Raw genomic sequence first — 13527 nt, 5'->3', positions numbered from 1 at the left:
TTTTGTGGTCCAGGGTCACATATTGGGAATGATTTTAGTCTTCATTTAGGCATTCCTTGTCTGTTACTGAAACTTTGTTATATTTTTGTTGTTGCAAGACAATGTTTAAAGTCGCAATGAAACGGAAGTGGCGACAAATCTTTCTTCCATTTTGTGACATACATCCGAGTGAAAAGATGTTCATCGGTTGCTGATTGGATAGGGGCAGATCTTAATGAAAGGGGGCGGGGTTTAGGTGGACGAAATGATATAATTTAACTAGAAGAGTTATGGCATTTTTATGGATGTATCATTCAGAAAAAGATCAAATATACATTTAGAAAATAGATAGGTTGAATTTTTTTTTATATACTGACTTTAATGTGGAAAAATGACTCCATACTCTGGGTATTTTTAGGGACTATTAAACTGGATGGACAAATTATCCACTGATGTGCATCATCTTGTTGCTCTTTTGCTTGACTTAATGGATTATGTAAAGAAAAACACCCAAAGGACTAATATGAGGTTTATTGGTTAGCCATCACGAAAAAAAAAAGTGATGTGAAATGTCATTTAAATGTATTTCTTCTTCTCTTTGTCTGTTTTCTTGTCTGCCTCGCTCCCTCTCTCAACAAGTCAGCTGTTGGCCTAGCTGGGCATTTACTCTACTACAGGAACAGGTGCAGATCACAGCAGGACACTGGGCAGGATGGAAAGTATATACAGTTGGTTTGAAAGAGAAATGGTAGCACTTGAAACACTTGTATTTCTTTTACAGTTGCTGAAATATGCAACATAACAATTCACTCAAGCATGCTCCAATGTTTCAGGCCCTGATAGCACATCAGGTCTATAGTTATTACCTTATAGTTTTTGAAATTAATAAATTATTGTTAAAGATTCCAAGTACAGTATTTTTTTATTTTTTTTCAAGGAAAAGTAACATATCCATTTCCTGTATTTCCTCTCTATCTCTTACAGATAGCTGACGTCTCCACTATCAGGTAGGCTACCAGAGGCAAGCTAAATTAAGGCTTGTGACAAGTGAGAACTGGCTGGCTGCCCAGGAGCTCAGAGAAAATGTTGACTTATCAGCCTCAAATAACTTTGCTATGATCTAAAATCCTGATCTGTGTCAGAGATCCCAAATATAAATATGACATGTAGTTATTCCATTGTGCATTTAGCAATAGCTGGAGTCTTGACTGTGTGCACTTGAGACAAACCCTCAGGACCTCATAAATATGGACTTGGTCTGGATCTTAGTATACCTTGTTAGTCTTACATACAATTAGTCTAAGCTAGTGGAAAAGAGGTCTCCATGTCATCTTTTGATTTGATTTTGGTCAAAGATTAATTGTTCAGTGATTATTCTTGGTAATAAGAAATTTGCAATACGGTTCCATTTGTTAACATGAACTAACAATTCATTTCTAGTCTACATTTACTAATACATTATTAAGATCAAACGTTGTATCTGTTAATATTATTCAATGGACCAAACATGAACTACCGTAAAATGAATATTAACCAACCCTAAACAAATACTGTCACAAATGTATTGCTCATTGTTAGTTCATGTTGTTATGCACTACTATCATTAATAATAGGACCTTACTGTAAAGTGTTGGTTTTCAGTGTAATTTTTAGGATGTCATATGCAGGACTTTATCTCAGTTAAATAGCAATCAGTGCATACATTAGTTGCCTTCGGTCTATCCCGAGGGAAGGTTTAGAGCTGTTTATTATTATGACACTAAATCATATTTGCTGAGCTGCAGTAATTGACTCCCTCATCTGGTGAACTCTAGGAAATTCATCTCAATCCATTACAATTTCACCCCAACTCTTGATGCTTTACGAATTTCTTGGACTTCCAATGGATCAAGCTTTGGGTTGATCTTTATTATCAAACTGGTATTAAACACATTGAACATAGTAAACAGAAATATCTTTATTTTGAAATCTTTACTGATTTCTGTCAACGTAGAATAACTTTTGTTGGCAATATTTTAAAATGACCATTTAGCTGGACTGAAGGAACTACTTGATTATCCACACATCATTTTTTTGTGTGAAAAAAACAAATCATATTAAACTACGAGTATCAAATGAAACTGCAGGCTTTTGAGGAACATTCATTTGTATCTCTCAATCATTGTGTTGTGTTGCATTGCATTATATGTCGTCGTCTCCCCCCCCCCTCCTCCCCCCTCTCCCCCCCAAAAAAATATACAACGCTTTGATCATAAAACATATAAATAACTCTCATGTATAGGACATATGGGAGACAAAGTGACAAGTGATATTTATATGCATTTTATGTAAATAATCCACTAAAGACCTCACTGAGAATTGTATCCTATCAGTCGTATAAATATCAGCAATTGCACCAAACTGCATTTTTGCCCAGGTTGGGCCTCTGATAAAATTCTGAGGGTTTTTACCTCCTCAAAAATCCTGATGTAAGGCCTATGAAATATTATAGGCTGCCGCTGCTCAACAAAAACACATATGCAATATTTTTTGTTTATTATTATTGTTTTGATTTTTGTTAATATTTTGTCTAAAGGTTGAATAAACTGTTCCATTAAAACACACATACACACACACACATATAAATATATATATATATAACGTTATATATATATATATGATTTATTTATTTTTTCATTTCATTTGTCGGGCTTTGCATAGTTAAAGAGTAGCTACACAATAATGTTGTAAGTTTCCACAGATTCATCTTCATGAACCTTCAAGTGATGTTGTGATGTATCTTTTCTCTTACCCCAGCCCGACAGAGGGCATGGATGTGCCATATATCGTTACATGAGAAACCTCCAACCGGAACGACAGAGGAAGAGAAATAGGCGTAAGTGAAGACGACAATTTTGTTGCGACTGTGCTAACCGCCGAGTTCCCTGTAGAAACCCGGTGAATCGTTGTCGTTTCCTCTAACTTCTGCTGTCCTGTGACACACCCCATGTGAAAAGCCTTGCTTGGATGGTCAATGGCCGTAAGGCTCCGGCGCACGGTATGTTGTCGCACATATAACGTTACTGTTATCAGAACGGTGAGCAGCCAGCCGTCGTTTGTACTGCACCGAAACTGACAGCAAGTGTTCGTATCATTTCCTGCTTGGGTTTTTACGATGTCAGCAAGCTTTTGGCAGGTATCGCGCGCAGAATTAATTAAACGTCAGTCAGATGAGCACGCGGGAGCGGCGCGCGCTGCGTTTCCGTTTTTTCCCTGCGGCTAAATACCGGACGGCTAGCGGCTATGCTAAAGCTAACGGTTAATGAGCAACCAGGTTTTTTCCTTTCTCTTTCATATCCCTGTTATAAGTACGTGCAAGTGAAAAGATTATGTAAATCGTAATATGCATAACGTTATATGTGGAAGAATAATGCGGAAACTTTTGTTTTATAATGAGACGCTGTTGTCTGAGTTTATCCCATTAATTGAAGCTTTCTATCTTTGTCGTCATGCAAAAATAGCGTTGAGTTGTAACGTTAGCACTTAAACGGATTTGGCAGTGGCTTGTCGTAATTTCACCGCGATCAAGAGGCGCCAGACACAGGTAATACCCGGCAGAACTGTCACTGCTTGACTGTAATAATAGTTACTTTTGGTGACAGATTGTGGTTTAATGGTGGATGCTTAGACGGCTCGGCTAGCAGGAGGCAGTGCTGAAATCAACCTGCGCTTGGCTCGTGTTATGCTGTTCATGAGTTCTCTTGTCGGTTTCAGTTCTTCATGAAGTTGTTGTCTTTAATATAATCTTAAATATTGGTGTTCTATTTTATATTTACTGGTGACTTAAATGCTGTTGCATTCAAATATATTGTTTATGTACTTAGTGTTTCTATTTGGGACTAATTTCAGTTTTGCACCTCATTTAAATTAGCTCATGTTCATTTTAATAAGGTGTTAACAGTGCTGCAATTATGCCTATGGCAGTTAGTAACACCTGTCGTGTGTGTGTGTGTGGATGGATGGATGGATGGATGAGGTCGAGCGGAAGAGGGTTGTAACGTTACATGTGAACCTCTGTTCATGTCTCAGATTTCAGGTCGTTGTCGTTGGTGAGATCGCTAAACACAACACAAGCCATTATTATACGCCGCGACACACAAGAGTAGCTTCATAAGCCTTTTAGCTTTGCATTTAGGCTACGTCTGATTCACCTGCGATGTACCAAATAAGCGTATTTTGTTCTGATAAATATGAGTTTTAACGTGTCGGTATCGGTATAAAAGCTATGTCCAGTTGAGCGACATGTTCACACTGCGGCAGCCGAGAGTCTGAGGCCGTCTGGTGCACAAGCGACCTTACAGGTATAAATGGAACAGTTTATTGAACCTATAGTTCACCCTAAAATAAAAATGCACACATTGTTCCAAAACCTGTCGGACTTGCTTTATTCAGTGGAACATGAAAAGAGATGTTAGGCAGAATGTATAATGCATTTTTTCCCCCATGCTATGAAAGTGAGTGATGATTTCTCTTTGTTTCAAACACCCCAAGGTAGTTTGTTGGCAGTGCTTGTGAGTGGTCAAACTTGATCTGTGGCTCTGATGTGATGTTATTCATGTGTGTTGTCAGGGGATGAGAGGAGAGCAGGTGCTGCGCTCCTGGCTGCGGACTCAGTGACTCTCTCTTTGGGCTCAGGATGGCGCAGGGAGGGCCTCAGTTGGACTATCACATACTGCAGGACCTCAAGCAGCGCTTCCCAGAGATTCCAGAGAAGGTCGTGTCTCAGTGCCTTCTTCAGGTGAGAACCGGCTGCCACAATATAAACGGAATGGAAATTGAATTGTCTTGGAGTTGACGGCGGTTCAGGAATTGTGTTATGTGCTTTCTGCTTTTGTCATTTTTATTAGGTTTTAAAAAATATTTCTATTTAGCTTTATTTTTATTTCAGATTTTGTAAATTTTTGAACTTCAACTTATTTCAATTAGCTGCCAAGGCATTATTTTTAATTTCAGTTTATCTAAAGCAATTTTTCGTTTTTAATTTCTAGTTTTAGTTAACAATAACAACACTGAAATATATTTAGATTTTAGTGATATTCTCTAGTTTTCTTTCTTGCTAACTAACAAGCTATAGACACCAAATGGCTTTCCTGAGGTAAATGTCAAGTCAGGTGACCTTGCAACAAGCTGTTTTATTGATATCTTGTATTGGGATGGTTGAATCACTGATTGGTCGATTACATGATATGGAAGTATCATCACCCTGTGATGTTCATTCATATATTTTTCAAGCTATAACTAGTATTAATCTGAACACAACTTAAGTGCAACACAACATTTATTGTTTGAATGTTTTAAAATAATACAGTAAAAACAGTAATTTGTAATTATATTCCCATAATATTAAATTAACAATTTTAATATATTTCAAAATGGAATTTATTCCTTATGGCAAAGCTGAATTTTCAGCAGCCATTACTCTAGTCTTCATAAATCATTCTAATATGCTGATTTGGTGCTCAAGAAACATTTTCTTGTGATACTGTGATGAAACTGTGATACCTTTTTTCAAAAGAACAGCATTTTGAAAATATTCAAAAACTATAGAAAATGTCAGAAAATATTATCTTTTGTACCATTATTTATAAATGTCTTTACTGTTTAAATTTAACGTGTCCTTGCTGAATTAAAAAAAAAATCTTACTGACCCCAAAATTTTGAACGGTAATGTATGTACACCTAAAACGAATTATGTGCAATGAGCATAAAGATTTATCAGTATTAATTGTTGCTGTGTCATTATGGCTGAATGCCATTAACTGACTGTGTCAAAGTGGTGTCAGGTGCAAGAATGTTTACCTCACCGTCTTCCATTTCCTCTTCAGAACAACAACAACCTGGACATCTGCTGCCATCTGCTGGCTCAGGAGAGTAATAGATACCTGTATGAGGAGTACCACAGTCCAGACGATTTGCACTTAAACCGGAACCACATGCTGCGTATTAGTGTGGGTTACCCTGCTCCCGAGGGAGCTAAAAACAATGCAGGCGGCCGCGCTTTGGTCCACAGTTCCAGCGACGGGCACATCGAGCATCCTCGAAGTGGTTTCCCTGAGCCCCTCTCTGCACCCGCCACCATGGCGCCATCACCCGTCTTCAACCCCTTCTACATTAATGATCAAGGGCGCATCCCCACCCCTCCGCCCAGCATCCAGGGCATGTCTCCCACATACCACCCCGTCCCACGTTACATGACTCCCATAACGGTTACCCTCTCCCAGAACATCCCCTCTGCCCCACAAGCACTGCAAATCCCCCCTGGTGTCTATTGTAACAGTGGGAACACTGTGTACATGCGTCCCTCACCTTCTCAAAGTCCTCAGCCTACTCCCTGGTCCACATCCGGGACTTCCATGTACCAGCCGTCTCCTTATGCTACTCCGACGTACCAGTCCCCATACAGCTCTCCCCAACATCAGGTCCAGCAGCAGCCCCAGGTGTTTCTTCCCATTAGTCCCCCCACCCTCCCTGGGCTGTCCTACCAGCAGCCGGCGCCTGTTTCCCACAGGCCTTTTTTATCCTCCAAAGGCCCTATGAAGAACCAGATAGAGATCACACTGGAGGGACAACGGCCACGGAGCAACTCCCCTGTACATGCTCCACAGGGAACGCTCTATATGGCCACCAGCCCTTCCCCGAGCTCCCCATCCCGGGCCATCAATATGACTGCAGCCTCTATTCATCAAGGAATGTATGTCCACCAGGGTGTGGCAAGGCCCCGGCCCGCATCCTCTCCTCAGCCTGCCACCTCTGCCTTCATCAAGATCAAAGTGTCTCCTGGACAAGTACAGCGTTCATCAAGCTCTCCACCAGTTGAGACCGAATCCCTCCTCAACATAGTGGACCAGGGCGAGCGCCATGGAGCCCCTCCTCCGATCCTGCCCATTTCTGCGCTGCCAGGGAACATCTCAAGCCAGATCAACCGCATGCCTAGACGATCAAGCTCCGGTTCGGATGACTATGCATATACTCAAGGTATGGATATAAATGTTATTACGATTTTAAAAATACAAATTAATACTTTTATTCAGCAAGGATGCATTCAATTGATAAAAAGTGACAGTAAAGACATTTATAATCTTACAAAAGTCTCCATTTCAAATAAATGTTGTTCTTTTGAACTTTCTGTTCAAAGAATTCTGAAAAAAACTGTCACAGTATCCACAAATATATTAAGCAGAACTACTGTTTTCAACATTTATAAGAAGAAATTGTTCTTGAGCACCAAATCAGAATATCAAAATAATTTCTGGAAGGGTCATGTAACACTGGAATTCACAGGAATAAATTACACTTTAAAAATATTAAAACAGAAAATTGTTATTTTAAATTGTAATAATAGTTCATAATATTACTGTTCTTTCGTAAAATCTGAAATTCCTCATTCAGACCTTAGACCTACTGACAATCATTATATATTTAACAAGTGGTAAGAAGAATGGGAAATGTATACAAACAACAAATTGCATGAAATCCATCCCAAAATCCCCAGCAGACTTTTAATCTCCTTCTCAAGTGGTGTTCACTTTCACTAGATGTCACATGGTCATACAAGATTGACTCATTCATTTTTGCAAGACCCCTCTTTCCATTTAACTTATTTTATTGGACTGTCCCACTTTTAATGAAACTAAACAAAAAAAAAATGTATGTAATAAGCTCACTTAAGGACTTGTTTAGTGAGATTTTACTAGAAAAGGTTTTAGAATTTTTATCAAATGTTAATGTAAAACATCTTGTATAATACTAACAGCTGTTTTGTTTGGTTTTTATTTCTATTGTATTTTTGAAACTGTTTTTGCCACGAAGATAGCCTCAGATGCTGACATGCCATTAAAAAAGCTATTCTACTACTACTGTTTTTTGTATTTTTGATCAATCAAATGCAGCCTTGGTGAGCATAAGAGATTTCTTTCAAAAACATTACAAAATCTTACTATCCCCAAACTTTTAAATGGTAGTGCATGTATATATGTGTGTGTATGTATATATGTGAATATAAATATAAAATAATTAAATTATTTTTTTCCTTTATTTAGGGTGGAGTATTTATGGCTGGCTCTTTCAAGGAGTCAAGGAACACATTTTAAAGGGGTCATGAATTGAGAAATCAAATTTTCCTTTATCTTTTTTGACAAATGAGGTCATTGAACTATTCAAAATATCCTGTAAGTTTCAGAACTCAAACCTTCCTCTTAGTACAAAAACAGTTTTTATAGAATCCAAGATCGCAAAATTGCTCGTTTCGGATTTCGTCATATTACGTCATAGTGCGACAAAAGAGAAGAAAATCAACGCCTACATCATTGCCTCTTTAGCCCCACTATCATGTAGTAGTAAATACGAGAGAGACGCAAAAACAGGATCACTCACTCCAGCAATAAAATTATAGAGAAGCCTCTGAGGATTAACACATTGTGGATAAACAGTCTTTGCATGGTCACCGTGATCTTAGTAAGACATGTTCCTGGATCAACATATTTTGTTCCTGGAACATTCCTGTCCCTATCCCTACCCTTAACTTATCCCTAAAATCAGAGGGAAGTGATCGGTGAATAACACTGATGTAGAAACACCTAACCCTGGTTGTTGGCTTGAACTTGATATAAACTGTAAACTTCCCTCAAATCTGATTGGTTGATGGGAATGTTGATCCAGAAACACGTTGTACTTGGTGACAACATGCATCTTGGTATTGCCTTCCTTGTGATCCTAACAGTAAGCATGGATAAATAAAAAATTTAACGAAGTTTCAAATCAAGTCAGTAAGACACTGTTCGTTTGTTTGCTTCATTTTACCTCGGATTCGTTTTTAAACAAGACACCATTCGGCACAGGCTTTTCAGAGAGACTGAAAATAAAAGATGATGCAGTGACGACTATATCCAACTGCAATGTCGCAACACACTGTGTGAGTAACAATGTTTTTACCATGTGTCACTATTGCTTTGTCTGTTACAGATCATTTGATATGTACTAAGTATTTATACTGTAGCGGCGCAATCAAACTAATAGTTGTGATTGGCTGTTCTTTCCTTTGCTTCGGCATTTATGGGGTTAATGCGTTGGACGATAGCACGTAGAGTACGTTGCTTTTGTTATTGTTTTGTTCAAAGCCATTCGCTGTAATCCTGAATTAAAGCTTCTTCTGTTTTGTCATATGTAAGACATTACAACATGTTTCATTTTATTTAAAACGCAACACTGCAAATGACAATGCATACGTTTTCACTTTATCAAAGGATGAACGATGAATAGCTGTAAGAACGACAGTGCGACAAACAATGGTGCATTCAGTCAGTTATAATTCCCTTTACACGAAACACCATAAATAATAATTGATATTTTGTCAATTATATCTGTGGGAACTTCAAGAATTTTACTTGCCACAACCAAGACTTATAAAGCATGTGTGTAATACACACAAATGTTTCACATTGTTGGCAAATGTTGTAACATGATATTTTCGAACAATTGCCCAATCATAGCAGTGGGCATTTACTTCCAAGTCTTGAATGCGGCACAACTATCAAAACATAGCGTTTGAAAGAGAGGGTCAAAAACAGGATACAAAATAGAATATAAATAAGAATCAAAAATTTTTTTTTTATATCTTGATAACATCGTAAGTGGACCTCATAGAACACAAAATTTAATGAAAAATTCAGTTCATGACCCCTTTAACTATGCTAAGAAACAAAATAATGTTAAAACTGCTGTATAAAATAAAATATATATAGTTTCTAAAGGATGAACTAACTACTGGATATTAGAGGGATTGTAAGGTTTGTAACATCAAATCTCTGAAAGTTCTCAGTCATTGAGAACTCTTTCCTGTAAAAGTGGTCAGTTTCTGTCCAGAATAAGCTGTTTTTGCATCTGTTTATCATGTGCATCAGGGTTGAGTGTATGTGGGGAAGTGTTGTTCAGTCTTGCACCCTTGTCTAATGCTGTTTGTCTCCTCCTTAGCGCTGCTCTTGCACCAGCGTGCTCGGATGGAGCGTCTGATGAAAGAACTCAAGCTGGAGCGGCAGAAACTGGAGCAGTTGAAGGCGGAAGTAAATGAAAAGGAATTTGACGCCCTGCAGAGACGCTTCAGACGGGTGAACAGCACTAGCCTGATCCCTCGGGTAAGAGACAAAAAACAGGCTTTTAGAGCATGTGAATGCTTTTTGAAGAGGTGCTGAACGAACACACCCACTTGTTTTACATCGCTAATAAAGGATGAATGAATCCTCATCAAATTCTCCAAATGAGCCTTGCATAAAAGCATGCATACCTAGAATCTACATGCAGAACGTACGATGAGGTGGAAATGAATCACATCTGCTCATTCAGTTCTGGCTCATTCTGCATGCTTCGCAGACTGAATTAATATTTTTTTCATAGGTTAAACAGCTTTACATAATGTACCCACCCAGTACAAGCGTCATCTCGTTCTTTGGAGTTTAATAGGCTTCAGTAAAGTGTGACAGCGATACATTTCTTTTATGTGTGCGATTAATATGAAAAATTCATGTACTTTGTGTGTGCGTTTGCTAGCCCGAGGATATGACCAGAATTCGGTCACAAAACAGACAGCTTCAGATTGACATTGATTGCACCTTGAAGGAGACAGACCTGCTGCAGTCCAGAGGTAAAAATAGCATGAATGTAGTCATCTTTATGACATTCAATGTGAAATGAACACTTGCACTGCATTATTTCATGTGATTGCACTCAATTGCGCTGATAACCATTTGCTTCGTCCATATCTCTCTTCTTTTTTTTTTAGGCAAGTTTGACGTGAGAACCATGAACAACTTTTATGATAATATTCAACCTGGCCCTGTTGTACCTCCAAGAGGTGGGAATTCAATCAATTCTGCATCAATTTATTTATTTTTTTGATGTTGCATCTTTAAACATTTCATTATTTCCTTTTGTGGTTATTCTTTACAATAAGGTTCATTTAGCTAGTATTAGTTAATGCATTTGGTATCAAGAACATACAGTGAAAAATACTTTTAAAGTGAGTCTTCTACTCTGAAATGCTTATATCTTCAGACTCAGAATTCTTTTAAATATTAACCAATTGAACCAATTTTGTTGCTTTGCTATGCTTGAAAATATCCTGTAGGGTTGTGCCCGAAGCCTAAATCTGAATCTTTCACTTATCACGTGAAGATGGTAAGGAGAGATGACTGATAGGAGGATGTTGGAAGATTTGGTCCACAAGAGATTCTGAGCGTCATTGACAAATATCTTATCTTGTAAAATGCGTGGTCTGTACCGCTGCTCCCTATACACAGAGTACACGTGATAGCAAATTCAAAAGTGTTTTCAATACCCCGCATATTGATAGTGGCTCTCTGATGGCTTTAAATGATATACTATATAATTAGTAATTACCCAATTAATTGCGAAAGAACGCAAAAGCATTGAAATATATTTTTTCCTCCAATCAATTTTTTTGCCCATCACCATGTCACCTTTAGGGCAGGGTTACATAAATCCAGTCCTGGAGGACCACTGCCCTGCAGAGTTTAGTTCCAACCCTTATCAAACACACATGAACAATCTAGTCAAGGTCTGCAGTTACTAGAAAATTGCAGGTAAGTGAGTTGGATCATGGTTTTAGCTAAACTCTGCAGGACAGTCGGGACAGTGGATTTGAGGAACCCCACTTCAGGGGCTCTGTAGAACACGTCATTTCCTTTCCGAACATAGTATTCGGCTTCGGGCACATCCCTAATATTCTAGGTATGTTTTTTACTAAAATATCTCATGGAATTAGTAGACTAACCTCCCTTGAGCTAAAATTAGCCCTTTGCTCTCTGAATATCCTGTCAGATTTGTCCTGACCTCTGACTACACCAGTGGAGTGGAGGCTATTACATTTCTTGTTATGATATAGTGTTTCTTGCACCCTCATTCTATTTTCATCACTCTTTTGTTGCTATGCAGGGCCAGTGGCTCAAATTGTCAGTGGGTGTGGCAGAATGCTAGAATGCTTTCTCAAGCCCTTAAATTTAGCTCACAGCAGCAATAAATAAGTGTTTGTATGCTGTTTCATAATGTTTTGTCTCCTCTGATTAGTCAAGCCTCCGGTCGTGCAAAGGGACGAGGATTTTGAGGGCGCTCAGTGGAACTGTGAAAGCTGCACTTTTCTTAACCACCCAGCGTTGCACCGCTGTGAACAGTGCGAGATGCCGCGCAACACTTGAGCCGGCTTCAACGCGACCCTTCCCGACAGGCCATGACTCTCACTCTTACTGCTAACCTTCTGTTCCGTCATGCAACGTTCAAGTCCCGCCTATCATTTGACGATTTCTGTCCCTTGTGCCCTCAGCTTCACCCAGCAATAACTGAGCCGTACCCCACAGAAAAGAGACAACTACTCTAGTGAAATATTATCCAATCAGACCCACCCTGTTACCTCTTGAGGAGCTTCCTGCACTTGTATTTACTTTTTTCTACTGAATGTTGCTTTAAAAGAGGAAGTAGGGTGACTTGACATAACAGAGACAAGCAAAAGGGATTGATTGATTGATTGATTCTCACTGGAGTGGACCGAGAAGGTGTGGTTTAAGAGAGGGCGGAGCTTCCAGATGTTGCAGAGGTGTGGTTTACCAAGCTACCATTCCAAGCAGAATAAGACTGCTGAGTTTACATGAAAAAGCCCAAACAATCCTGTGCACAGGGCTTCTCTCACAACATGTTCAATGAATTGAGATAAACAGGGGCTGAATAATTTTAATTTAGACTTTACACTGTATGTGCTCACTATGAGCTCTTCTCGTGAATGAAGAACACTACAAGACCTGCATATGAACCTATACCTGGTACTTTTATGCATATTATGCCACACTGTATTCTGTGTTTAAGATGTTGATTTCTTGTGCAAATGCCTCCAGTTGCTGTACTTAATAAAGGATCTGATTCTATGTTACTATATGCTGCTGTCGAGATATCTCGGCTGTAAAACCATGAACATACCACATTTTTCTTTTTATCCGTTTATTCGGTTAGAATATAAATTAGTACAGTATGTCACAACTGCATTCTGGACTGAAAAATCCCAAAAGAAAGTACGCAATCACTCAAACACGCACTCAAATGATACATGCGCCCTCATTCAAACATCAACATGCGCACAACATACTGACAGTGCTAAGAAATAACCCTTTAACTACCTGTATGGATACTTATGCAAAAGAAGACTAATAATCACTCTTTAGATACCAGTCAAAAACTAGTCTATATGCAAGGCTTGGTTACACCACAAGACCTAGGTTTTCTACAATGCAAAGTATCTTTTACCAGATCCCTTATAAACTGAAGGTGAGCTATGTGTAATAAATATGTTTTCAGATGTGCACAAAGTAACCACTTGATGATAATTCATTATATGCTATGTACATGATCTGTGTTTAAAATGACATCAGTCTTGGTTAGCATTTCATCAGAGTTTATGCTTTGATGCACATCTATGGATAAAGGTGTGGTCACGTTTAAAATTGTTTGGCA

General features: G+C 38.6%; 1 protein-coding gene across 4 annotated transcripts; it reads left to right on the top strand.

Moving 5' to 3' along the window:
- The first annotated feature begins 2709 nt into the window (after positions 1 to 2709).
- On the top strand, positions 2710 to 13525 carry tab3 (TGF-beta activated kinase 1 (MAP3K7) binding protein 3). 4 transcript variants are annotated; one of them, XM_079638039.1, is made up of 8 exons: positions 3014 to 3292; positions 3480 to 3562; positions 4588 to 4756; positions 5844 to 6993; positions 9988 to 10148; positions 10561 to 10654; positions 10793 to 10864; positions 12097 to 13384. In XM_079638039.1, the coding sequence occupies exons 3-8, from the start codon at positions 4655 to 4657 to the stop codon at positions 12222 to 12224; spliced, it is 1707 nt and encodes a 568-aa protein (XP_079494165.1). In that variant the 5' UTR covers positions 3014 to 3292; positions 3480 to 3562; positions 4588 to 4654; the 3' UTR covers positions 12225 to 13384. The 4 variants fall into 4 exon arrangements, with proteins under 4 accessions (XP_079494163.1, XP_079494162.1, XP_079494165.1 ...); XM_079638038.1 differs by having other exon boundaries at positions 3060 to 3326; XM_079638037.1 differs by lacking the exons at positions 3014 to 3292; positions 3480 to 3562 and adding an exon at positions 2710 to 2854 and having other exon boundaries at positions 12097 to 13525.
- Positions 13526 to 13527: the final 2 nt, after the last annotated feature.

This window comes from Phoxinus phoxinus (assembly GCF_949152265.1).
Source record: "Phoxinus phoxinus genome assembly, chromosome: 15".
Taxonomy (NCBI): domain Eukaryota; kingdom Metazoa; phylum Chordata; class Actinopteri; order Cypriniformes; family Leuciscidae; genus Phoxinus; species Phoxinus phoxinus.
Note: the sequence above shows the minus strand (reverse complement) of the source record. Positions and strands in the feature narration are given on the sequence as shown.